The sequence below is a fragment of the Chenopodium quinoa genome, unplaced genomic scaffold (genome assembly GCF_001683475.1).
Source record: "Chenopodium quinoa cultivar QQ74 unplaced genomic scaffold, ASM168347v1, whole genome shotgun sequence".
NCBI lineage: Eukaryota > Viridiplantae > Streptophyta > Magnoliopsida > Caryophyllales > Amaranthaceae > Chenopodium > Chenopodium quinoa.
In genome coordinates, this window is record NW_018744143.1 from 842283 (window position 1) to 870121 (window position 27839).

The 27839-nt window shown below is 33.3% G+C and overlaps 2 protein-coding genes across 2 annotated transcripts; both read left to right on the forward strand.

Moving 5' to 3' along the window:
- The first annotated feature begins 241 nt into the window (after window positions 1-241).
- Window positions 242-10307, forward strand: LOC110693172 (probable sesquiterpene synthase). The gene is made up of 7 exons (XM_021870297.1): window positions 242-833; window positions 984-1254; window positions 7864-8236; window positions 8358-8570; window positions 8847-8988; window positions 9331-9585; window positions 9827-10307. Exons 1-7 carry the CDS (start codon window positions 609-611, stop codon window positions 10121-10123), a joined length of 1776 nt encoding a protein of 591 aa, XP_021725989.1. The 5' UTR covers window positions 242-608; the 3' UTR covers window positions 10124-10307.
- Window positions 10308-19798: 9491 nt separating this feature from the next.
- On the forward strand, window positions 19799-23692 carry LOC110693173 (probable sesquiterpene synthase). Its single transcript, XM_021870298.1, has 7 exons — window positions 19799-20067; window positions 20243-20513; window positions 20773-21145; window positions 21251-21463; window positions 22078-22219; window positions 22787-23041; window positions 23159-23692. The coding sequence occupies exons 1-7, from the start codon at window positions 19975-19977 to the stop codon at window positions 23453-23455; spliced, it is 1644 nt and encodes a 547-aa protein (XP_021725990.1). The 5' UTR covers window positions 19799-19974; the 3' UTR covers window positions 23456-23692.
- Window positions 23693-27839: the final 4147 nt, after the last annotated feature.

Consider the following 27839-nt stretch of genomic DNA (forward strand, 5'->3'; position numbering starts at 1 on the left):
TCCATAATAAGCCGAGCTTAAACAAATGAAAGCAGAAAGGTTTGGTAGTTCTTTAAATTGGTTGCCGACTTGCCTGTTTCCCTTAAATTGGGTTGGGTAGATGTAAGGTCAAAATTGCTTATTTCAAGATTGCATTCAATTTATTTTGGTGTTTAAAGAGGCACAAAAGCGGGTGATAAGAATCGATCCCAGAATCTTATGAAGTCGGGAAGCAAAATGTAATCATCTAAGTGATCCCTTACTCTCATGTTGCATTTAATTAAGGCATTGTCGAGAAGTCAAGATGTACATTATATATTTGGATGTCCCCTTCTGCAGTGACATGCCCCAAATAATAAAGATGATTCTTACCAATAAAATATATTACGGAGTAATGTATTATTTCTTTAATAAATAGCCAAATTAAATAAAGATATGGGCATAATAATTAGGACAGCCCCCAATTAATAAATCAAGATATATGCATATATCAATTGATGGTTTGGTTGAGAATTAGGAGAATCTTGTGATTGGTTTTCATCATCCGCCCTTATGCAAATATATAGTTGCTCTCTAAACAAAAACAAAAATAAAAAAAATAAAAAAATAAAAATTCAATAAAATAATTAATGATTTGGCTGACCACAATGCTATATAATATGGAAATGTTTCATCAAGCCATTTCGTCACACAGTCACACTACATTTGGAAGTTGTTTAGAAAACAATCAAACAATTTTCGTCAAAAAAAAAAAAAAAAAAATGTCATCCCAAAAATCTCGTCCTATTGCTAACTATCACCTATGCCATTGGGGTGACCACTTTCTCAATATCACAAATCCGCACCATGACGAGGTAACTATTTTTAAGATTGAGTCTTGATCATTATTTTACTCCATATATTTTAAGATTTTACCAACTAAATTAGCTCGATGACATATATCTGTATTTGTATAGATGTATCTATTTACTGTTTTATTGGTTATATTGCAATGAATGAATTAGGAAGTCCAAGTTCAGAAGGAGCAAGAAGTGAAACAATATATAGAGGAAGTGAAGAAGGAGCTGCAGGAGACTAAGAACAACCCAATTGAGTTGCTGAATTTCTTCGACGCCATTGAACGTCTTGGATTGGCATATCACTTTGAACAAGAGATTGAGGATGCTTTGAAACAAATCTACGAGAGCTATGAAGGGCAATGTGCCAAAGATGATCTCTACCATGTTTCGACTAGATTTCGTATCCTCAGGCAACATGGTTTCTTTGTTCCTTGTGGTAAGCATTTTAACGTGGTGTCTTGACTTAATGACTGTGATGTTTTTTGCGCAATATATATAACCAGGACTTATCATGTACTTATAATTACATTAATGGTGAAAGTTAACGATACACCATCGATAATTCGACAATATCAAGGAACGAAAATAATATGGAGTAATTCGTATGGAGTACTAAATAATTACCAATACCAAAGTCCAAAGATCGAAGGATCAAATGTGATTACACCTGTAGTACTTTGAATTGTAAATAATGATTAAAACTATGAACAAGCAATAGAAGGTTGTGTGATCAATTTCGATTAGAGGCAATGTTGATAAGTATTAGGTGACTCGTACTTCGTAGCTTTGTCCGCCCGATCGGGCGGACATTGCCCGGTCTGACCGGGCGGTGGGGGTTGGATACGTTGAAGCATTCGTATGGAGTTTTCTTCTCGCGCCCGATCGGGCAGACCTTGCCCGGTCTGACCGGGCGGAGAAGGAAAAATGCGGAGACGCGGATTTTACGATTTAAAGTTATCTTTTATGTTATCTTTTTGCCCAAGTATCTTTTATTTTAGGAATTAATATAAAACCTCCCTAATATTAGTATAAGGGTTAAGAGAGAGAGAGTGAGAGCCGTTCTTGAGAAATACAAGAATCATCTTTGTAATCTTTGCAGTTTATAGTGAAATCATTCGATCTCGGTGCCCGTGGACGTAGCTATCACATCGATAGTGAACCACGTAAATTCTTGGTGTTGTTCTTATTGTTTGCATTGAATTTCTTTATTGTTTTCTTGTTTGTTTTCGACCTTTGCTTCCGCTGTCGCACAACAATTGGTATCAAGAGCTCAGGTTCAATCCTTGGAGAGTTTCTTGAAGATAACAATGGCAGGAGATTCAACAATAAGAATTGAGAAGTTTACCGGGAAAAATAGTTTCGGGCTATGGCAAATTAAGATGAAGGCTCTGTTAAAACAACAGCAGATATGGCGTCCGTTGGCTCCAAAGAGTACTACTTCGGAGTCAGAAGATGGACCGACTGACCCGCAGTTAGAAGTTATGGAAGAGAAGGCACACTCTACCATATTACTTAGTCTTGATGATCAAATCATCACGGAGGTGGCTGATCAGGAAACGGCGGCTGGATTGTGGCTGAAGCTGGAGTCATTGTATATGACTAAGTCGTTGACCAACAAATTATTACTGAAACAGCGGTTGTTTAGCCTCCGGATGCAGTCAGGTACTTCCTTACGGGAACATCTAGAAAAACTTAACTCTATTTTGCTTGATTTACGTAATTTAGATGTTAAAATTGATGATGAGGATGCTGCGTTGATTTTACTTGTATCTCTACCGTCTAGCTTTGAGAATTTTGTAGAGTCTTTTGTTGTTGGTAAGGATTCTATAACCTTAGAAGAAGTGAAGGCAGCACTTCATACTAGGGAACTCAGAATGAAAGCTACGAGTGATAATGGGGATAATGGTAGTGGGTTGTTTGTTAAGTCCGGAAAGTCTAAAAAGAATAAGGGGTTTAACAAGGGGAACAATGCTGGGTCGGGTGCTGGAAACGGCAAGGATGGATCTAGTAAAACTACTACTAAAACATGTTATTACTGTAAAGAACCGGGTCACTTTAGGAATAATTGTCCGGTGAGGAAAAACAAGTCCCAGGCTGCTGTAGTTGAAGAGAAACCGAATGAGAGCTATAATTCAGAGGAAGATTTAGCATTAGTCAGTTCTGCTAGGTCTGATGATTTATCTGATAACTGGGTTCTAGATTCGGGGTGTTCGTTCCATATGTGTCCACGTCGAGATTGGTTTGATACATATGAACCTCGCAATGGGGGTATGGTTATAGTCGGTAACAATGCTCCATGTAAGGTCACAGGTATTGGTTCCATGAGGTTGAGGACTGTTGATGGGCGGAGGTTAACTTTGACTAATGTACGGCATGTTCCTGCTTTAGGAAAGAATCTGATTTCATTGGGTACCCTGGATGACTTGGGGTACAATGGTGTGTTTTCAGATGGGGAGTTGTGTATTTTCAGAGGTTCTGAGTTGGTACTTAAGGGTATCAAAAGGAACACCCTCTATGTTTTTGAGGGTGTTACACTGCCTAGTTCTGCGGTTTGCGCATCTGTATCTCACCAGGAGATGACTAAGATTTGGCACATGAGGCTTGGTCATATGGGGGAGAAGGGGATGCAGCTATTGTCCAAGAGGGGTCTTCTATCCGGGGTCAAGGTTGCCAACCTTGAATTTTGTGAGCATTGTGTGTTTGGTAAGAAACACAGGTCAAAGTTCAGCAAGGGTGCTCACATTACTGATGCAGTGCTCGATTACATCCATTCAGATTGCTGGGGTCCATCTAGAGTTGAAGGTATGGGAGGTTACCACTATTTTGTGTCATTTGTTGATGACAAGTCCCGATACACATGGCTTAGGTTGCTTAAGTCAAAGGATGAGGCCTTCAAAGTTTTCAAGCAATGGAAAGCTTTGGTGGAAAATCGACAAGGAAGGAAGATCAAGAAGCTACGAACGGACAATGGGCTAGAGTTTTGCAAAGACGAGTTTAATCAGTTCTGTGCAGATGAGGGTATAGGTCGGCATCATACTGTCAGGAAGACACCACAGCAGAACGGTGTAGCAGAACGGGTTAATCAGACACTGCTAGAGAGAGTTCGATGCATGCTCTCTAATGCAGGGCTTGGGAGGAGGTACTGGAGTGAAGCTGTGTTAACAGCTTGTTATGTCATTAATAGGGGTCCTCATTCTGGAATTGATTCCAAAATTCCGTTTGAGATCTGGAGTGGTAAGTTGCCTAATTTTTCGAATTTGAAGATTTTTGGTTGTGTTGCTTATTATCATGTTATTGAGGGTAAGCTGGATCCACGAGCCAAGAAGGGGTGTTTTGTTGGGTACGGGGATGGTGTGAAGGGGTTTAGAATTTTTTCACCTTCGGAGGGTCGGGTCATTCTTAGTAGGGATGTTACTTTCGATGAAAACACCATGTATTCAATTAAAAATGCAGAGATTTCAGATTTGAGAAGGGAAGGAGACAATTTATTACAGACAGATGGGGTACTTGAGGTACATCAGTCTACCATTGCTGATTTACCTCGGGTACAATATATTGATGATGATGCTGATGTTCCAGTGCCGGGTACTCCTGAACCTGAGATTACTCCTACTCATTCTAACTCTGGGGATGAGGTGGAGCAATCTAATCAGGGGTCATCTAGTCAACCTGACACCATTCTTGAGATGCCTAAACGAGTTATCAAGAAGCCTGTTAGATTGATTGAAGAGATGGAGGGAAGAAATTGCTGTGTTGATGCGATGACAGGTTATGCATTGAGTGTAGCTGATGATGTAGAGTCATTTGAACCTGCCACATATAAACAAGCAATTAGTTGTAGTGAGTCTGCGCAATGGCTTGCCGCAATGGGTGAAGAGATGCAGTCTCTTTACAAGAACAGAGTGTGGGAACTGGTAAAGGTACCGGAAGGGAGGAAGCTTGTGGGTTGTAAATGGATTTACAAGAAGAAAGAAGGGTTGTCGGAAACTGAGCAAATACGTTTTAAGGCTAGGCTAGTTGCTAAGGGGTTCAGTCAGGTAGAAGGGGTTGATTTTGTTGAGATATTCTCACCTGTGGTTCGACATACTTCTATCCGTGTGTTATTGTCAATTGTAGCACATTTTGATCTTGAGCTGGAGCAGTTGGATGTTAAAACGGCTTTCCTTCATGGCGATTTGGAGGAGGAGATTCTGATGAAGCAGCCCGAAGGATTCGAAGTTCCTGGAAAGGAACACTATGCCTGCAGATTGCTAAAGTCATTGTATGGACTTAAGCAATCCCCCCGACAGTGGTACAAAAGGTTTGATTCTTTTATGGTTTCACAAGGTTTTGACAGGAATTCATATGATTGCTGTGTGTATCATAGTAAGCTGGATAATGGTTCCATGATTTATCTTTTGTTATATGTTGATGACATGTTGGTTGCCACAAAGAATAAATCTGATATTGCTAGATTAAAGGAGATGCTTAACTCGGAGTTTGACATGAAAGACTTGGGTGCAGCTAGGAAGATTTTGGGTATGGAGATCTACAGGGATCGGGCTAGAGGTAAGCTTTTCTTGACTCAGAAAAGCTACATTGAAAAGATTTTGTCTCGTTTTGGGATGGAAAAATCGAAGCCTATAAGTACGCCAACTACTGTTAGTTGTAAGTTGTCTTTGTCTATGTCACCTCAATCAGAGGAGGAGTTGTCTTATATGTCTAGAGTTCCATATGCAAACGCGGTTGGTTGTTTGATGTATGCTATGGTCTGTACTAGGCCGGATATTGCGCATGCTGTTAGTGTTGTAAGCAGGTTTATGGCTCGACCTGGGAGGGAACACTGGCAAGGGGTGAAAAGGATTTTTCGCTACCTGAGAGGGACAACTGATATTGGTCTTGTGTACGGGAATGGTAGGGAATGCTTGGTCACTGGGTACAGTGATTCTGATTATGCAGCTGATGTGGATACCAGGAGGTCTGTGACTGGTTATGTGTTCACTTTGGGTGGTTCTGTGGTTAGTTGGAAGTCTACATTGCAGTCATCAGTTACATTGTCAACTACTGAAGCTGAGTATATGGCTTTAACTTCTGCAGCTAAGGAGTCTATTTGGCTCAAAGGCCTAGTAGGTGAACTGGGTATTGCACAGGATTTTGCTACAGTGTATTGTGATAGTCTAAGTGCGATTTGCTTAGCTAAAGATCAAGTACACCATGATCGGACGAAGCACATTGATGTCAGGTATCATTTCTTGCGTACTGACAAGAGGATTAAGGTGAAGAAGATTGGGACTGCTGACAACCCGGCTGATTTCTTCACTAAGCCTGTTCCGTTTAGCAAGTTTAAACATTGCTTAGACTTGCTAAATATTGATTACTACGTGATGTAGTAGGCCCTGAGGGGCGAAGTTGGGGAGCTCCTGGTGTAGGTGTGTTGGCCTTAAGGTGGAGCTTGCCCGGGGCTTGTGATGCAGGTGGAGCATTATGAGTTGTTATACTTGGAGACGAGTATGTGATGGGTCTTGGTTGAAGACTTATCGGGATGTATGGCTTATGCATGAGTCTTGCATCGGGTTTGGCTTGAGATGTTTTTCCACTATGTCTTGATGGGGTCGTTTGCTGACTACGAGTTCTCGTCAAGGTGGAGATTGTTGATAAGTATTAGGTGACTCGTACTTCGTAGCTTTGTCCGCCCGATCGGGCGGACATTGCCCGGTCTGACCGGGCGGTGGGGGTTGGATACGTTGAAGCATTCGTATGGAGTTTTCTTCTCGCGCCCGATCGGGCAGACCTTGCCCGGTCTGACCGGGCGGAGAAGGAAAAATGCGGAGACGCGGATTTTACGATTTAAAGTTATCTTTTATGTTATCTTTTTGCCCAAGTATCTTTTATTTTAGGAATTAATATAAAACCTCCCTAATATTAGTATAAGGGTTAAGAGAGAGAGAGTGAGAGCCGTTCTTGAGAAATACAAGAATCATCTTTGTAATCTTTGCAGTTTATAGTGAAATCATTCGATCTCGGTGCCCGTGGACGTAGCTATCACATCGATAGTGAACCACGTAAATTCTTGGTGTTGTTCTTATTGTTTGCATTGAATTTCTTTATTGTTTTCTTGTTTGTTTTCGACCTTTGCTTCCGCTGTCGCACAACAGGCAATTTGAGGTTAAAGATTCTCTTACTGTTTACTCGGCCCTTATTCCCAAGAGGTCTTATCTACTAATTTGAGTAGGGTTGACCTGTGTAAGATTCTGGTCTAATATAACTTCTTTTATTTACGTACAAAAAACCAAAATTAGGGTTGTAACTCAATTAAAAACACTTTTTTAATTAAGAGATAATTGCATCATCAAGGACAAAGCTAAGAGACAAAATTAGGCATAGAGTGATTGAATTATTGTTCCTGCGAATTATTCAAATCCCGTTTAATTACTACACAATTGTATGTATGTGTAAGCAGTATGAAAAGTTAGCTATAATTAGCTGATGAAGCTAGTGTATAGTAGGACTATAATAGAAAATGACTCATCATTTTGAAATGGCAGAAATTTATTTGAGATTTTTTTTATATTTAAATAAAGCTAGTAATTATTATAATGCTGGCACAGATGTGTTTAATAAATTCAAAGATGAAAATGGAAACTTCATAAATATTTGAAGGTTTTTTTTTTTTTTTTTTTTTTTTTTTTTTTTTCTTTTTTTTTTGACGGGATATTTAAAGTATTGTTATTCCGATCCATACATATTTAATCTAGCTTTATTTTGAAGGTTGAATCTTGAAAGTAGAAACTTTAAATTGCATCAATGTATGGCGACAAACATTTTTTTTTTCCTTCTTTCCAAATTAATGGAGAAAACAAAACTTTAGTTTTTAAAATTTATGTATTGTTTTAATTAATTACGAAGTATAATTTATATTCAAAATTCAATATGTGAATGGATCGCCAATAAATTGATCGAAAACAATTTATTTCTAGCCATTAAAAGTCTTGGCTTCCTAAAGCTATTTATTTTTTGGATTATATATTAATTAATAATGTGAGTTATTATAAAAATGATGGCACAGATGTGTTTAATAAGTTCAAGGAGGAAAATGGAAGCTTTAAGGAATCAATTACTAAGGATGTTCTAGGATTGTTAAGCTTGTATGAGGCTTCCCATGTTCGAGTTCACGATGACAAGATACTCGACGAAGCCCTTGCATTTTCGACAACACGTCTCAACGCCATGGTTAGCCAGTTAAGCTCACCTCTTGCTGATCAAGTTGCCCATGCTCTTCACCAACCTCTCCACAAGGGCATGCCGCGAGTAGAGTCTAGGCATTACATCACGGTGTATGAAATGGATCCTTCACATAACAAAACTCTCCTCAAGTTTGCAAAACTCGATTTCAATTTGCTTCAAGCCTTACACCAGAAGGAGCTTAAAGATCTTAAAAAGTACGTAATCATATGAATGCAATTCAATTTTGTCTAACAATATAGAAATTTTCCAACTTATAGATCTTAAAAAGTACGTACTCATAAAGTATAACTTGATCATGATGTTTAATTGACGTAGGTGGTGGAAAGGACTACATTTGAACGCATCATATACTCGAGACAGGTTGACGGAGGCGTATTTTTGGATATTGGGAGCTTACTACGAACCCAAATATTCCTTGGCAAGAAAAGTGTTTGGGAAAATTTTCAAGGCAACATCACTATTGGACGATACTTATGATGCATATGGAACTATTGAAGAACTTGAACTTCTCACTGAAACATTTCAAAGGTTTGAAATTTATATTTTTATCAATATATATATATATATATATATATATATATATAGTGTTGCTTTTGTCTATCTCAAGATAAATTTCCCTATTTAAGTCAAGTCAATTTAAATGATAAACACTTAATTACCAACTTTGACTTTTTTTAAAGGTAAAATTTTATGTTTGAATTACTAATATGAATTGTGGAGTATATAAACCAAGTTTTATTTATTTTAATGAGTTTTGAATTGGTTGGAATGACTATTAAGATGTTGTAATAAATTGAAATTCAGGCCTTGGAACAAAAGTTATGTGGATGAACTTCCGGAGCACGTGAAATGGAGTTATCATGCTAATGTTGAAGCATGTGAGGAAGCCGAGGAAGATCTTGCCAAAGAAGGAAGATCATTTTGCGTAAACTATACAAGAGAACAGGTAAGTATCAATAGGATTTAACATGTCCAAAATTTCCTATGTACTACGAGTAGTCGTTTTAATTACATGGTTTGATCTATATATCGATTAAGACGATCAATATGTGTAAATACCTCTTATATAGCTAAATAGTCCCTTCGTTTATGATTTAATTGTCATAAGCTAATGTTATTTTATGTGCCTATTAATTATAAACAAAAAAGGAATTTTATTCATTTGAGTCTCATATAGAAACTATCCGATTCATATGTTATTGTTTTGAGTTTGATTCATTTTTAACTTCCTTTCTCGTGTATTCTCGTTTTATTTATTTATTTATTTATTTCTACATTTTATGCGTAGGTAAAAGCTTTGTGCCTAGCTTTCTTGCAAGAAGCAAAATGGTGCCATGAAAAATATGTACCCACGTATGACGAGTATATGAAAATTGCCCTAGTTACCTCTCCCTATCCTCATGGCATAATTGCTTCTTTCCTTGGCATGGGAGAGATAGCGACGAAGGAGGTTTTTGAATGGGCAAGCCAAATTCCTATCCCTAAAGCTGTCAAAGCTGCGTCCACAATACTTAGACTCGTGGACGACATAGGTGGCCATAAGGTACTCTCTACATATATCACGACCTATGTTTAATATGGAGTCCTATGTTTTTAACATTTATTGTTTAATTTGCACAAAAACAAACTAAATTGAGAAAGTGTGTAAAAAGATGGGTGATGTAACAAAAAGTAATAAAATATGAAAACAAAGTGTAAGGATAAAATAAGAAAGAGGTAAGTGACACGACAATTGTGCCAAAAAAAAAAAAAAATAACGTACTTATTATGTGGTTTTATGGCAGTTTGAGCAAAAAAGAAATCATGTCGCGTCAGCTGTGCAATGCTTGATGGAGAAGCATGGAATGTCAGAGGATGAAGCAAATGAGAAGCTAAGAGAAGAAGTTGAGGATGCTTGGAAAGATATTAATGAAGCAATGCTACAACCTCATGTGATTTCGAAGCCTTTACTTACTCGAATTCTCAACTTAGCTCGTTCGGCTGAAGTTATTTACAAGGATGGTACAGATGGTTATACTGAAGTTAACCAGACTTTGAAGGAGAAAACTGCATCTGTTCTTGTTCATCCTATTACCATGTAGGCATGTAGTAATAATCTTACTTTCTTTTATTTTAATTTCGCGCAATGTGTGTATTTGTTGTCATGTTTTTGTGGTTGCGGACTAATGCGAGTTTTTGTTTACATAACAACAATCGCATATTATTGTCTGGTTAATTAAATGTACTTTATCTTATGAATAAATTAAAACTTTGAATTTTCATCAATAAGAATGGAATACTTGTCTATTTTACAGTTCGATTGCATGCTTTTTGTCAATAATGAAATTGTGTGAGAAGCACAATATAAATCATTTGAAAAATTAAAATTAGTTAAATATCCACACTGATTTTAAGCGATCGAATTATTTAACATATTTCTTCCAATTTCAAAAGTTTGCCTTACTTAGAGTAGACTCTCATTTTTCAAAAAGAAAAAAAAAATGGTAGATAGGGTAAGAGAAAGATAAAGTAGAGAGTGGGAGTCAGTGTAATAAGAAGGTAGATAAGGTAAGAGAGAATGAGCAAAAAGATGTAAAAAGTATTGACCGAGTAATATGGGTAAGATATATAGTAATTAAAAGATTTGTCAAAAGTGGAAAAAAATAAAAGTTGAACATTTTACCCAAAAATGAAATTTAAGTCAAATTTTCAGGTATGAAGGCAATATATCTATTACATTTTGAATTCTATTATGCATGTGGTTTTGGATTGGATATTTTAGACATTCCCCTTGGGGGTATATTTTGTATTCCTTAGAGAGACAGGTCCAAAATGCAGCACTCGTATGACCTGAATACTTGCAAAAACAACGAATCTGTGGTTTCTCAGATATTCGCCTCGAATGATTAAGTTAGTGATTGAGAATGGAATTTCTAGAGAGAGGTAGAGAGAAGTGAGAGCATTTTTGGGCATTCTTCCTTGGATAGTTATGAATGAATGTCTTGCCCCATCGTAAAAAATATTTGGGTTATTTGTAGGATTGTAGGTGACATGCTCTTAGGATTTCACAACCTAGATATGCCCTACACGTGGTTGAAACATGTCTTGGGTTGCATCATTGATACAAGATTGTCTTGCTTTCATGGATTTTTGAGCCTTCCTATTTGATGCCTATCTTTATGCCACATGACATGCTCAGGTTGGTCTTTTATGGCTGGGTATGGATGCCACGTGTCAACTTCCAACATGTCTATTTGTAAACTCGCCATTCGTCTATAAAATGGGGGTATAAATATCGTCCTACAAGCTCCTATGTCAACAACCGGGGTTTAAAATACCCCGAAACACGTGTCGTATACTATTATTTCAAAAAAAAAATAAAATAATGATACAAGTTACATCCTTCGTCTCTCAAGATTGTAATCTAATGATTGAATAAAAAAGAAATTAAGAGATTTTACGATCTAAAGGATCTAAATCTGGGTGTGTATCTATTAAGTGGCCTAGCAAGGGGTATATTATATTATACAGATATGTGTGCTTCTCTGAAGACATATTGGACTGGAAGGTGTCGAGCTAAAAGAGACTCTATAATGTCGTGCGTGAGCAGATCAACCTTCCAAGAACATTATGCAAAACCCCTGAAACACATATATTAATAATTGTTAAGTTGTCACCCTCAATAAATAAAACTCTTTCTAGCTTTAATTCTTGCAACTCACCTTTTTAGCACACCATTTGAGGAAGTGATTAAGCTAGGTAAACGGACGTATTAAGTTATAAATTTAAACCGTAATAACTTATCAATTTTTTCTTATCGGCGGTAAAATTTTGTCAATTAATATTCCTGTTTACCTTGTCTAATACCTTCATTAAAGTACGTGTCAAAATGATGTGTTGCGAGTAAATAAAAACGAAAGAAATATGTGTTTGATATTATGATCCAGAGATAATAGAAGACTATTTCTAAACATACCTTTATTTCATGACTATGGGCCCATGCATGGTCATGACTATCCTATTTATCTACTGGCACAAGGCAGAAAAGCCCACTCCACGTCTGCTTCTCTTTCTAATCAGGGAGTTAAAGACTATAATATTATTGAGGATCTTAAAGAGAAGATTATGTTCCTGCCAATAACCAATAAGTATTGAAGTAGTTGGTAGTTGGTACAGTTTTATTAAATTAGCAGTAGCTGGTGGAAGAAGGGAAAAAGCATTTGTTTTAGACTTTACCCGTTCTTAATTAATGGCCCCATTAAGATTTCTGTAATACTCAAAAAAATAAATTTCATCCTTTGTAAATTTTGATTAAGAAAAAATATAGGTATATAAAATTCAATTAGAATCATCTTAATATAAGCTATGGGGTAAAATGACACGTACCCACATTCATATTATTTTCAACAATTTATCATTTGAGGAGGGACATTCCATTGAATTATGAAAGTTTTTATTCATGAGTTGATTTATCATTTGCTATGATCGATACATAGAGCAACTCTGATGCTCAAACCTTCCACTTATATACTAATTAAATGTATCAACCTAATACTTCATATATATTTACTATTCTTGTATGTGCATGACAGTATGAAACTCTGTGCTTTTAAATTGTTTAATTTTCAAATAATTATAACTCAATTTTGAACAAAAACAACATTATATTGCCTCTTTTTTAGATTAATGATACAACACTTGGCTTGACACATAATTTAAGAAAACATATTGAGTGAGGACTAAGCAAAACTGAGAATTTTATAATACTCCGTACAAATTATATATATAGTTGGTGGAATTGTGGGACAGTGGAAGTATATATAATTAATAGTAGTGTTATGTATAAGTTATTCATATTCATTTAAAAGATAACTTGTTTGCGCTTGGCTCTTCAAGTGTGACCGTGTCACAAAAAAGATTAGTGAATTTGAGTAACATAAGATTTCGCACGGCCCGGCCACACAATAATGGCCTTAGCTTTCTTCCCAATGCCACCTAAGCCTTGTGTTTAGTTTTCTGTCGTTTGATGCTTTTATATGACATGATTTGGTCATGATGACTATTAGCATACTAATTAGGGAGTAATTAAAGGGTTTATGAGGGTTTCTTTATGCTATTAAAGGAACCATTGAAGTTTTGGTTAATTAAGCTACTAAGCCATTAGAAAATTCTGCGTATGTACCTCTATTTTTTCTCCATTATAGTGAAAAAAAGTTCTTAAAACTCCCCAAGTAGGTCTAGTTGGTCGAACCTCGTGAATACTTGTGTGTTTTGTTCTTCTTTATTGATTTATCAATGTTTATTTATTCGTTGATTATTATTTTGTATAAATTAAATACAACTTAACATGGCTTTCCCGTAACAATTGGCATCAATAGCTAGATTTTAAGGTGTTTATAAATAAATTAAAGTTTATTTGATTAATGGGCAAGTGAGTTTGGCCTATGACACTAACCTCTCCACATTCAATTCATATTATATTATTGTTATTGTTATTATTGTTATATTTATTGGAATTGTTATTGTTATTGTTGTTCTTGTTCTTGTTATTATTGTTATTGACTTATGGTTGTTATTGTTTTTGTTATTATTATTATTATTATTATTTTTATTGTTATTGTTATTGGAAAAGTAAAGATAAAAAAGGAGAATTTTTTTTTAGATTTTCTCAAAAATTTCCTCATTAATGTGCATGCTCTAAAGAAGTTCAAATTGCTGAACGTTTTTATTTTATTTATTTTTTATCTAAAACATGAGATTATATATTGAAATTTTGCTTTGCCTTTTAATATAGATTATGACAATATAATTTCTATATATTTGATGTGTATGTTTTAATTTATCAAATTCTATTTGTTAGACATAATTAATTATTTTTAAAAAAAAATTAGACTAACGTGCATGCCACGAGGCCTAAGCTAATAACCATTAATTACACTTCCTAAAATGGTGTAAATTTAGGAATTCATGACAAAAACACACGTAGAGCAGTGAAATTAATACGGAGTATTATTTTAAGGCAAAAACTAACGAGCGCCCTCGAGGCGTTAGATATAAGAAAACTAAATGTAAAAAATATTATAGTAAAATTAACATTTATTACAACGATCGACGCATGATTTTGTTATGCATTCCGAACTTAATACTATTTTAAATAATATATTAATTACTTATTTAACACTCCGGGGCGCTTGTTAGCAATATCTTTGTTTAAAAAAATATCTTTACTTTTTTAGAATTAATACATTGATTTACCATGTTTTTAGAAAATATTATCATTAATTACATTGATCTTCAAGTGTTTTTGTCATAAATTCTTAAATTGCACAATTTTAGAAAATGTATTTAATACTTATATGAAGGGCTGCATATAGCATTACCTATTATGTGAAATTATAAATATGAATCATATTTATAATGATATGTAATGTAATCACGTGATTCATGACTTCATTTTTTTGACTAAAGATTATCAATTGTAGTGTAATGTAATCATGATTAACGACTTAATTAGTTAAATTTGTAATGTAATGTAATGTAAAGTAATCACATTACACGAATACGTCTTGAAATAAGGGAAGCATTTTAAAAAAAAAAAATAACACTTTATGTCGTGGCATTATATATATATATATATATATATATATATATATATATATATATATATATATATATATATATATATACTTTGTCTATTTATTTATATATTTAAAAATGTTTAATCACATGAATCATGAGTTCGTGTCATTATTTTTGTTATTTTGTTGTCGTCGGTTGGTACTTTTAAGTTACGATTACAAATATTTGATTTGTATTGGTTAAATGGAGGTTCTAGATGATTACATATTCTTTTTAATTCTATCTTAGTACTCTCTTCATCCAAATATTATGGTCACACTTTTTAATTATATTTTTCTCAATTTAATTGCCACACTTTTTACGATACTAACCTAATAATATAATGATATTTTCCCAGTTTCTAAAAAAATGTTTCAGTTTGGCTAGGTACATTTATCAATGAAAAATTTTGATCGATAAAAGCTTTAATTATAATAAATATAAATTGTAAATGTCAATATTAATAAATTATATACTGGGACATACATCCTAACAAATAGGCGAATGACATTTTTTATTTTTACTTATGTATAAATTTCTAATATTCGTTATACAAGATTAGATAAATAGTGTAAAAGGTGAAATCGAAGCATTTATATCATAATATTCCTTTAAAAATCGAGGGTGTAGGGATATTCGATACCATGCTCGATTTTTACAAGATTGATAAAACTTTGATTTCATGACAAAAAAATTATACCAGTGAATTGCTATAGATTTATGTAACAAACTTTAATTTCATGACAAAGGGGAGATTTTTTCCAAGATTTTAGAGCATCGCGTAATATTTTAGTTTAAAAAAAAAAAATTAGAGCGCCACGTAAGAATATGTTTTTTCTTAAAAAGTGTCAGGTAGCGCCACGTAAGATTATAATTTAAAAAAAGTGCCACAAAGGATTATGACTTTAAAAATATTACCTTGAATGAAATTAATCTAAAAAAACATTGTAGTTAAAAAACTAATCTTTATCATTAATAATTGACATTATTATTATATTTTATTAAAATTAAACGTATAAGCAAGGGCTTATTTTAACCAATGATGATAAAATAGTTTTGTATTTTATCTTAGAATTAAAAAAATACAATCGCCCAAAATTAACGAATGAGATTTGAGAATTTAATTTTAAATGTAAAAAACGCCGAATAATAATTTAGGATTTAAATTATTTAAAAAAAAATAAAAAATTTTGATCCTTCAAATGACATAACATATTTAATATCAAAATTTAATTTATTTTTAGTAAAATAACACGTAATTAACGTTAATGAATAAGGTTGCATCATAAATTACATTTAAATAAAATTCAAATTAGACTTTTTGAATAGGCAATAGCAATTTAATTATTTTTTTTATCTAAACTTGTTAAATAATAAAATGAATCAAAAAAAAAAAAATCTTAGAATCTAACTAAGAAATATACGGAGTATTTTTTTAGACTTAATATGTATTAAAAATTCGTGTATCGCACGGAATTTCATCTAATTTATATATACAAAAATACTTGATATATTATTATTATTATTATTATTATTATTATTATTATTATTATTATTATTATTATTATTATTATGTGATATAAGCCTAGATTGTTTATTTACCAATAAGTTAGGGTAGGTTTTTTTTTTTCCTTCTTCTTCTCCTCCTAAAAAAGGTCAGATTACCGTTCTATAATACTGAATAGGAATTTATAAATTAAATATTAGTTACAAGCATTCTAAAATTTAAACATGCATTAAATACATATATAGAGAATTAGAAACATATATCGCTAGAATAAATAATAAGGTGAAGTGAATATGACTTTATACTGTTATTATGGCTTTTAAATTATTTAACTGATTAAAATTGATTTTTCCATAAATTACTTCACACTTAGGCTCTGTTCTCTTCACCTTATTTTTGTTGAATTGAAACTATTTTTGCTAAAATGAAATCAATTTTGTTAAACTAAAATTAATTTTACAGAATATAAATTATTATTACTGGTTAAAATTTATTATTACTAGAAACTCCAATTTCGTTAAAAAAAATAAAAAAAATTCACTTCAGTAAGAATAATTTTTGTTTAGTAAAAATCAATAACTTTATAGAACAAATATAATATATATATATATATATATATATATATATATATATATAAATTTTTAATTTGTAAAAAAAAATTTAATAGCAATAATTTCATATTAGTAAAAATAATTTTAATTCAGCAAAAATAGTTTCAATTTCATAAAAATAATTTTAGTTTAGTAAAATAATATAAAGAGAACAAGACCTTAATATTTGTGTTCTAAAGTGAAAAGACTAGGGCTAACTTGAAAAAAATGTACTACCTCCATTTTCAAGTTAGTTGCAACTTTGAGCTCGACACGGATTTTAAGACAAAATTTCATAATGGTTTATTAATGAATTAAAGAATAGTAAATTAAGGGTAGGAGAGAGAAAGTGAAGGTAATTAATAAATTGACCACCACCAACAACAGTCACACCGCAACCATCGCCCAATCGCAGCCACCACGAAACCACCCACCTGACAGCCTGAAACCAACCCCTCTCAGCCTGAACCACCCAGAAACCACCCACACGCACTTTGAACAACTCTAAAACCACCATATCTTAGCCTGAACAACCCCAAAATCACCACATCTCAGCCCGAACCACCCAGGAACCACCCACACGCACCCTAAACAACTCTAAAACTAATAGATCATAGCCCGAACAACCCCAAAATTACCATATCTCAGCCCGAAACCACCCTCTCTCCGCCCGAACCACCTAGAAACCACGCACATGCACCCCGAACAACCCTAAAACCACCATATCTTAGCCCGAACAACCCCAAAATCACCACATCTCAGCTGGAAACACCCCCTCTACGTCCGAACCACCCAGAAACCACCCACACGCACCCTGAACAACCCTAAAACCACCAGATCTTAGCCCGAACAACCCCAAAACCACCCCATTTCAACGTAAACGACACCGAAACCATCCCCTCTCAACTCGAACCACACCAAAACCAACCCCTCTCAGCCGAACCACCCCAAAACCACTAACACTCGCTATAAACCACCACAAAACAACCACCTTCACTTAGCCCCAAAACCACCCTCACTCACCCTAAACCAACCCAAAACTACCCTTACTCACCTTGAACCACACCGAAACCACCCCAAACCATCCTTAAACCACCCCTAACTAGCCCACTCACCCCTAAACCATCGAATCTAAACGATTTTTTTTTTTTAAAAAAAAGAGAGAAAAGATAGTGAGAAAGGAACACTGGAGGAGGCGACGACTTTGAATATGGTGATGAGCAGTGACGTTGTTGACGGTGGTGGTAGATGCAGTGGTGACGTTGACGGTGGTGGTTAGATGCGGCGGCAACGTTGAGAAGGTGGTGTTTTAACAGTTTCGTGCGAGTTGATTGAGTTGAATGATTTTTGGAATTGAATTGTTGATTTAATTCATGTTTTAGGTGAGTTAAATTAGGTGAAAATATTATGTTAATAAGTTAGATTAGGAATTTAATGAAATGTGATTTAGGTAGTTAATTGTGTTTATGAGTTCTTTAGTAAAGGTATTTTTGTACTTTCGTTTAAAAAAACTTACTAGAATAGGAAAAAAATAGAAAGTTGCAACTAATGTGTAGCATCTCGATTTGGCAAAAGTTACAACTAATATGTAACGGAGGTAGTAGTACATAATTTATAATGAAGAATTAAAAAAAATCACTAAAGACTTTCGGGTCACTTAGCTTACTCAACAACCATGCACACTCTGTAGGTGAAGGATTAATAAAGCAAAATTATAAGAGAAAAGACTTAGGTCTTGTTTAGTTCAACTTATTTTTACTTATTTCACAACAAATAAGTTCGGATCAAATCAGATCAGAAAAAAAAAGTTCAAATCAGATCAGATAAAAAAAAAAGTTCAAATAAGATCATCGTTTAATTTTATGTGTAGCTTCTTATCGCTAAATATCTTTAATTTCGTAATAAAAAAATTATCAAAATTACATATTAATAAAATGCAAATCATTAAGAATCTAACAAGACCCCATTAATTGATACGCAAAATATTTTATCTTTGTAGATTATCATACACTTAATGTCAAAGTTTGGTCAAATCATACAATCAAATCAAATCAGATAAGATCATATTAAATCAAACCAGATCATATAAGTTTAGATAATAAAAAATAAGATGTACTGAACAAGCTGTTAGCTTAGTTGTACTACCACCTTGTCACCTTGTGTACTATAGTAGAATCTATGACCATAATACACTTTTATTTTTTTTAATTTTATTTTTTTTCATTTTAACATAGTCTTATGATGTTCACGTACTAAAGAAAAGCTAAGCCATTATTAAAAAAAGCAACGAATCGATCTATCAAAATAATTTAAACAGTTTGTTTAAAAAAAAAAAGAAAATAGTTTAAACAGTGGTAAGAGGAAAAAGTAAGGGTAGTAGGTACTCGTATAGACGTAGTAGATTATTTAGAGGAGTCCCAGTTTATTCGGTTAATGAACAAAATTCGTTTATCAAATAATAGTAAAAGCGTAAATAAATCAATTAAAATTAGCTTTTTGGCCTTGGCAATGTACGAATTGTATAAAGTAAAACCTATTGCATTAATTTATTTTCAATAATTATTATATAATTTCTTATGAGAAAAAGTAAAGAATTAGGGAGTGGAAAGTTGAACATTAATATTATAACAATGAGATATATTAATTAAAACTATTGTGAAGAATATAGAAGAAACATCATGCATTACATAGATCAAGGTCATTGAATAGGCAATAAAACCATACTTTATATTTAAATAAACAAAAAAAATTAAAAAAGGTATGACACTTGATGCTTGTGGTTTGAGTTTTTATATATTAGGTACAGATGTCCAGTCAACATAACATGTTCGTAATTATCTTAACAACTAGGGCTCTTATTTATATAAGAAAAATAATGATTTTTTTTTTATATAGTTTTATTTTGTTTATCAAAGTGATAAACTCGTTTTTTCTCTATTATTTATCTTTGAGGGTCATATTAAATTTGAATTTGATCGTTTTGCTTTTTTTTTTTTTTTTTTTTTTTTTTTCCCACTTGGCTCACCCTTTAGGCTAACCCGGTTTCTTTTGCTCTATGGAAATAGGAATGGATACAATAATAATGAATAAACCTTTAACAGTACAAAGAAATCAATTATTGATGCAGATAGCCCTTGCTATATAAATAAGGCTATTATTCAAGCATTTTTAAGCAAGAGTTAACGTTGCATTATACTTGGAAGTTGTTAGTGAAAACTCAACTTTCGTTAAGATAAAAATGTCAGCTCAAACACATCGTCCTATTGCTAACTTTCATCCATGTCATTGGGGTGATCACTTTCTTAATATCACAAACCCTCATCATGACGAGGTAATATTAATTTTTGTAGACGATGAACAATTTAAAGTAGTCTTGAGTACCACCTCTAAAAACTTTACAAATAAATAAACATATTCGAGAAATTTCTTATGCCTACATATTTTGTTTTCTTAATTGTTACGTACTAATTTATTTTTTGGCTCCTTGTATAAAACGGATGATTTAGGCAGTCCAAGTTCAAAAGGAGCAAGAAGTGAGTCAACTTAAAGATGAAGTGAAGAAGGAGCTGCTGGAAACTAAGAGCAACCCTCTTGAGCTGCTGAATTTCATCGACGTGATCGAACGTCTTGGATTGGCATATCACTTTGAACAAGAGGTTGAGGATGCTTTGAAGCAAATTTACGAGAGCTATGAAGAGCAGTGTGCCAAAGATGATCTTTACCATATTTCGACTCGATTTCGTATCCTCAGGCAACATGGCTTCTTTGTGCCTTGTGGTAAGCATTTTACTAGGAGCCTTGATGTTTACACGATGTAACTATGCCTAGGAAATTACATATAAATTTATTATCGTTAACAAACAATTTTAAAAGTAATATGGATGTTTATGTTATAGAAAGTCATCATGTTTGTGTTATAGAAAGTGATATTTAAGTTATGAAAGTGATTTTTTGAGTATATATTATTATTTTGAAAGTTAGTTTTATGTTTAAAAATAGTGAGTAACTATATTATAATTATGCCACGATGATACAGACGTGTTTAACAAGTTCAAAGATGAAAATGGAAGCTTCAAGGAGTCGATAACCAAGGACGTTCCAGGATTGTTAAGCTTGTATGAGGCTTCCCATGTTCGAGTTCACGATGACAAGATACTCGACGAAGCCCTTGCATTTTCGACAACTCGTCTCAATGCCATGGTTAACCAATTAAGCTCACCTCTTGCGGATCAAGTTTCCCATGCCCTTCATCAACCTCTCCACAAGGGGATGCCGCGAGTAGAGACTAGGCATTTCATCTCGGTGTATGAAATGGATCCTTCACATAACAAAACTCTCCTCAAGTTTGCAAAACTTGATTTCAATTTGCTTCAAGCCTTACACCAGAAGGAACTCAAAGATCTAAAAAGGTATTCAATTCTTAGTTATTACAAAAGTATTTTATTTCTAGCTTCTAACGTATGTACATGTAAGCTAAGCTACGTAAATCGTTTGATGTTTGACGACTAACACAGGTGGTGGAAAGGACTACATTTGAATGCATCATTCAGTAGAGACCGATTGACGGAGGCGTATTTTTGGATTTTAGGAGTGTACTATGAACCCCAATTTTCATTTGCTCGGAAAGTGTATCGAAAAATTTTCAAGTCAACATCATTATTAGACGATACGTATGATGCATATGGAACTATTGAAGAACTTGAACTTCTCACTGAAACATTTCAAAGGTTTGAATTTAATATTTGTGTATAGTTTTATCTTTGTCTGCCTCAAGTTGATAAAAAGTCATAGATAGATTATGTAAGAATTCTAAATAAACATAGATTTCATTGGTATGAAGGAGATAAATTTATGTAGAACCATTTAATAAAGTAAATGATACAAGCATGCTAAGGTTTCTGACTTTAATCTATATACTTCCTTCGTTTTTTTAGTTGCATCACTTTGCAAATTGTGGACTCTAGGCAATCATTGAAGATGAGAGAAAATAAAAATATTGGACCCGTGTGATGGGAGAAAGATAGAGAGATTTAATTAACTAAAAAGGAAAGTGATGCAATTAACTAATTAATTTGAAACTTCCATTTTGAGAAAGTAATGTAACTAAAAAGAAACGGGAAAAGTAATAAAACAAAAGCCCTAATAAACAACGTTCGTGGTTAGTCAATTTATGACAAAAATGATAATATTTATAAATAAAACATGTGATATATTTCTCCCTATAAAGTATGTCAACCCTTTCAAAGGCTTTTTTTTTTAATTAATGAGATGAAGTATATCTGTATATAGCTATATATTAAATTAGAAGACTATTAAGAGGATGAAGTAAATTTTATTTCAGGGCATGGGACAAAAGTTGTATGGATGAACTTCCGGAGCATGTGAAGTGGAGTTATTATGCCAATGTTGAAGCTTGTGAAGAAGCTGAAAAAGATCTTGCCAAAGAAGGAAGATCATCTTTCGTCAACTATACAAGACAACAGGTTCGCCTTATATTCACTAAAAATCGAATTATCTAAATCTTAAAAGCTTTTTATTTGTTGATAGCCAACTTTTGTTCAGTTTAATTACCACTCAAAAAACTAGAATGCCCATCTTTTTATGTATTACGAAGTACTTCCTACGTTCTAAATTAGATGACACGTTTCTTTTATCATATTTGTCAATGTAAAAGTTCAATCGAATACATCTTTAACTATATTATTGTATAAAATACTAAAAATTTAATTTTAATTAAGTACACATTGAAATGAATCTGACAAGATCCCACATGAATATGTTTTTTATACCTATAAATCACAAATGTTATTCAAAATAAAATTAATAAATAGTGTCAAAAGTCAAAACACGTCATCTAAATTAGAACGGAGGAAATATATCTTTAAATGTTTGTCATGCATGTTTTTTGAAATTTGAGGCATAAATAGTATGTTTTTAAATCTATTTAAATAAATAAATGCCATCAACTTTATAAAAGCGAGATCTCTAATAAGTTGCAAAATTGTGGTTATAATCTTTTTTTAATCCCCCTTTTATGATTGTATGTCTAGTTGAAAGCCTTATGCAAAGCCTATATTCAAGAAGCAAGATGGTGCCACCAAAAATATGTCCCTACATATGATGAGTATATGAAGATTGCCTTGGTGACCTCTCCTTACCCTCATGGAATAGTTGCCTCATTTCTTGGCATGGGAGAAATTGCTTCGAAGGAGGTATTTGAATGGGCATGTCAAACTCCTATGCCTAATATCATAAAGGCTGCATCTACAATAATAAGACTCATGAATGACATAGGTGGCCACAAGGTACCATATGTCGACAATCTTTGATTCAAACTTTTAGTACACTTTTATAGTATAAATTAAACCATAGTGATTATTAGTGAAATCTTAACAATTGTGCAATTTTGAATTTGAGAGCAGTTTGAGCAAAACAGGAAGCATGTCGCATCAGCTGTGCAATGCTTGATGGAGAAACATGCGTATTCTGAGGAGGAAGCAAATGAGAAGCTAAAAGAAGAAGTTGAGCATGCTTGGAAAGATATTAATCAAGCAATGCTTCTACCTTATGTGATTCCAAAACCTTTACTTACGCGGATTCTCAACTTAGCTCGCGCTGCTGATGTTATATACAAGGGCGATGCTGATGGTTACACACATGTTAACCAAACTCTTAAGGACAAAGTTGCATCTGTTCTTTCTCATCCTATTCCCATGTAATAATATTTCTATATGAGTGATGTTTCCCTAAATTATTCTCTCTTATAAGCACGTATGTATGTGGTTTGTATTGTGTCCATCCTTTGTTTTTACTATCTGAATCTTTAAGTGTTGGTGTCTTGATAGACATAAATAATGTTATATATTGTAAGAATGTATGTGCCTAATAAGTTTGTTTGCTTCCTCATAATAAATAAAAACCTTGTTTTTTTAATAGATTTTTCGATTACCCCTTAACCTTTGCTTCCTTTTCTTTTTTTTTTTTTTTTTTTGGACAAATGTTTATTGTGCTTAATTAAGTTAATGCACTTATATATAATAGATAAATATTTAATAGGTAAAATTGCACATACCAAATTTATATGGTCATTATACTTGCCTCTTATTCTTAATTGCGGTGTGGAATAATAATAGTGTAGAAACAAAATTTCTATTAATGAATAATCTACATACAACTTTCTATTATCAAATATACAAGTTCTCGTCCATATAATGATATATGTAAATTAGACATGACATTAATTATATCTTTAATGTGTGATATTCTCTAACTTTTAGCTTTAACTTAAAAGACCAAGTAAGCTAAATATGATCCCATTAATAACATAATAAGTACAACAAGAAATAATTTGATCTCTACATACAAGATAATGTATGCGAGCTGCAACAAGAGGAAATTTTAATTTCTCTCATTCTCTTCTCTCTAGCTCCCACCAGAGTGGCTAACTAATTCGAATCTAAATTGAACTTGTTATAATTCTTATAAAAGAGGACTAATCGGTGGAACATGAGAAATTCCAAGTTTATCTTCTTGATAAACATGAAAAGCATATCAGGGGTATAATGGTAAATCAACATAAATGTAGTGGGTATAATAGTAATTTTTCTATGTCATTCTAGCAAAGAACGTGTACCTCACTATAGCGCTGTTAACTTGGTCGTTTAGCGCCTAGTTATATTTATGGAGGATTTTTATTCCCTACTTTCGTGATTTCTGCCCTATTTTTTGATTGCCGAATTCTTAAATGGCTAGAGTTTTCTAGTTCAAGTAATCATGTTCGATGTGTGAACTCGATTTATGAAATTGAGATACTTGGAATTTCTCAAATATCTATATATTGATTGAAAATTTCATGTCTGACTCGGTGATCAATAAAGAGAGAAAATGTGATTGATTGGAGGAAAAGGGGTATATGGACTTTCTAATTCATCTATAGCTAAAGAATTTACCAATGGATTTGATGGTGCCGATCTCACTGCCATCAAATCGTCACAAGTCTTTTTTCCACCATTTTGTATGCATTTGAAGCTTAAATTTTGACAAATTTTCATTTCTAAGATAGTTTCTTTTAAGGCAAAAGCTAAAAAGCGTCACAGGACGTTAAATAAGAGAACTAAATAATAGTGGAACTATCAAAGTAAAACAAATATTTAATTACACTGATCGTCGTGTGATTTTGACATGCATCCCAAACTTTATACTAGTTTAGGTAATAGATTAATTAGTTATCTAATGCCTTGTGGCGCTTGTTAGTTTAGCAATATCCATTATTAAAACTAAAAACAAAAAAACCAAAAAAAGAAGGATATTACAGAGAGTGATTTGGACTTTTTGTTGTCAAAATTTTAACATAGTGATGATTCTAATAGATTTGACTAATTTAATTCTTTTTATGAATATATCATACGACTTTTAAAATAAAATAAAAAATATAAAAACTGAAAATCACAATAATGTTGAAGGAATCCTTAGCTTTTTGTTTATGATATTTTTCAGTTTTTAATGTTGTCATTTAATGATCTTTTACATCATTTTGCAGGTGGACCTGCAGTGTACAGTAGAAAAGATTTTCTAATCAAGATTCACAATTACCATAAATCAATATAATGCCACTTGATAAACACAATATGTTTTTTTAGAAATTAAATTGGGACTCTGTCATGGAATACATCAAGCAATCATTTAAATTGGTTTAATTACTTTCTATTCTAGTGATGGAAACATTGCATTAAGTGATTTGATAATAATTCAATTTTTGTAGGGTGATGATATAATAAGCATTTAATATATGAAAAGAATTAGGTGTAGTTTGGTTCACATGAGAATTAAATTTTCCCGTGAATACCAACTTTATGGGAATAATCAAAATAATGAAAATTTCCTAAAATTATTTGGTTAACAATGATGAAACTAACTTTTCATGGGATTTGCTACTTACTTAAGGGTGATTAAGTAAATAAATTCCAATGTTTTGTGGGAAGTTCCATTTTCCTATTTCACCAAACTCTTGTCAACCAAACCACAAATCTAACTTGTAATTTCTAATTTCAAAAAAAAAAAAAAAAAACAAAAAGTTGTAATTTCTAAGAAGTAAGAAGTCTCACTTTTCATGTTTTTTTTTTTTTTTTTTTTTTTTTTTGTCAATCAAACAAGTTTTTATTGGAGCGAATATGTTTGGAATTAAAAAATATAATTAAATGGGATAACAATTTTAGTGATTGGATAACAATTTATTAAGCTTGTTTGATTCCTCGTAAATTTATGGATCCCATTTTAATTTTACAGAGTATTGAATAATATGATTATAATAATTAAAAAGTTAATTATTTAAAAATACGTGTCATCGAAGTTAAATTAATACACGAGTTTGAGGAATAATAGTGATTTTCTTAAAAAAAAATGAATAAATAAATAAATAAATGCAAGTACATTTTAACCTATAATATCTATTTTATGCCCAAAAGGTCAATATTGCTTTATAGATTGTTAGTTTTTAGCACTAAAACAATAATATTGTCCATTTGCCCAAAAAAATGAAAAAACTTTTAACAATACTTAACTTCAATTTTTTTTTTTTTTTTTTAACAATACTTAACTTTACAGTAAACATTAAACATTAAAAATAGTATTCTTGGATATTTTTTGTTTATATTGATGATTAAATGAGCAAAGAATATCTTAAGACACACCTTGCATCCAAGTGGCCGAATGTATAATAATTTTCACATTATTATAAATGCCTCGTGTAACACAGACACACACTAGTATATACTCCGTATATGGATTTTAAAATTTTCAAAATTGTGAATAGTATAATGATTTTAATAAACCATAAAATAATAACGGGAAAGATCTAAAATAAATGCCACTATGATTTCCTTCATTTCCTAGAGATTAGACTCCTACTAACAAAACTGTAGCAATTACTTCAATAATTTTTTGCAGGTTCATGAACCTTCTTATTACAGAACTTTTATTAGAAGTAGGAGGAGATATAGACGATGTCAGACTTGGAATGCGCTTTTTCTATAAAAGGGAACCGGTTGGTTAAATACAAAACAAATCACAAAACCCTAAAGGCAACATCAAAGTGCCGGTTAGATGGTCAACGTACGTCTCTCAAACATGGTACCAAGACCACAGGCGGAGAGGAAAACCTCATCTTTGAGCCAATCCGGCTGGGGTACCCAATTCTTGGGTATAATTATTCAGTGTCGTCTTCTAGAGGCATGGTGGTTGTCTTGAAGAACTCCGGCTCTATTATCTGTGACCAAGCCTCCTCAGGGATATGCGGAAGGGCGCACTTTATCCCAAGAGAGCCGGTTTCTTATTATACCGGCGGAGGAGATGGTTTTTACGTCTAGATGGGGAGGAAACCAAGTAGAACTTGCTTTTCCAGTTTCTCCATTTAGATGGTTTATCAAGCGTCATCATGTACTCCGGATGCGTGGTTAAAGTGTACCACGCCCTCTAGCCGCCTGGGGCACGGCTTAAGTAGTGCATGTGTGCAAATGCCTCCCAGCTGGGCATTAAATTCTACATCTCGCAGGCGGCGATATAGCAAAGGATGTTCACCCAGGAATTAGGTGTGAGTTGCCATACGCCAATTTCATAGCCCCTTAAGATGGCTTTGATTGCGTCATAAAGGGGGAAGCGGAGGCCGGCTTTGAAAGCTGCCTCATAACACCCGAAATAATTGTCGGCATGTTCAATATCGTCCTCCCAGACGACTGTCGCCTCAACAGGCGGCACAATTATTTCTCACCTATCCCCCATTGGGAATTTATCTACAAAGGCAGGAAAGCTTGCTTCCAGGGTGATTCTATCCCTTTCGGACATATGTGCCTCTATTGGGTTGTTCATAGACGGCCACTAGGACGCCTCACCCTCCTCACTGTCGGCATCCGCCTGTAGTGAGCTCGACGCCTTTGAGTCAGATCGTTGGACGGCCTTTTCGCCGTCTCCTTGATCAGAATCTTCTAAAATGTCGTCACTCGGAGTGCTGGGTACACCCGGAGGATAGTCATATTCTCTATCAGCCAGCGCCTCAGCTGAGCCGTCTGACATATAATCTGGGTCAAGTGTCGTTCACATGCACAGAGA

Excerpts from the sequence above, each read along its gene's own strand:
- LOC110693172 (XM_021870297.1), top strand. The coding sequence starts at position 609 with ATGATTTGGCTGACCACAATGCTATATAATATGGAAATGTTTCATCAA. Across the intron at positions 834-983 it reads CAAATCCGCACCATGACGAG|GAAGTCCAAGTTCAGAAGGA; the intron begins GTAACTATTTTT and ends TGAATGAATTAG. Across the intron at positions 8,237-8,357 it reads GAGCTTAAAGATCTTAAAAA|GTGGTGGAAAGGACTACATT; the intron begins GTACGTAATCAT and ends TAATTGACGTAG.
- LOC110693173 (XM_021870298.1), top strand. The coding sequence starts at position 19,975 with ATGTCAGCTCAAACACATCGTCCTATTGCTAACTTTCATCCATGTCAT. Across the intron at positions 20,514-20,772 it reads TGGCTTCTTTGTGCCTTGTG|ACGTGTTTAACAAGTTCAAA; the intron begins GTAAGCATTTTA and ends ACGATGATACAG. Across the intron at positions 21,146-21,250 it reads GAACTCAAAGATCTAAAAAG|GTGGTGGAAAGGACTACATT; the intron begins GTATTCAATTCT and ends CGACTAACACAG.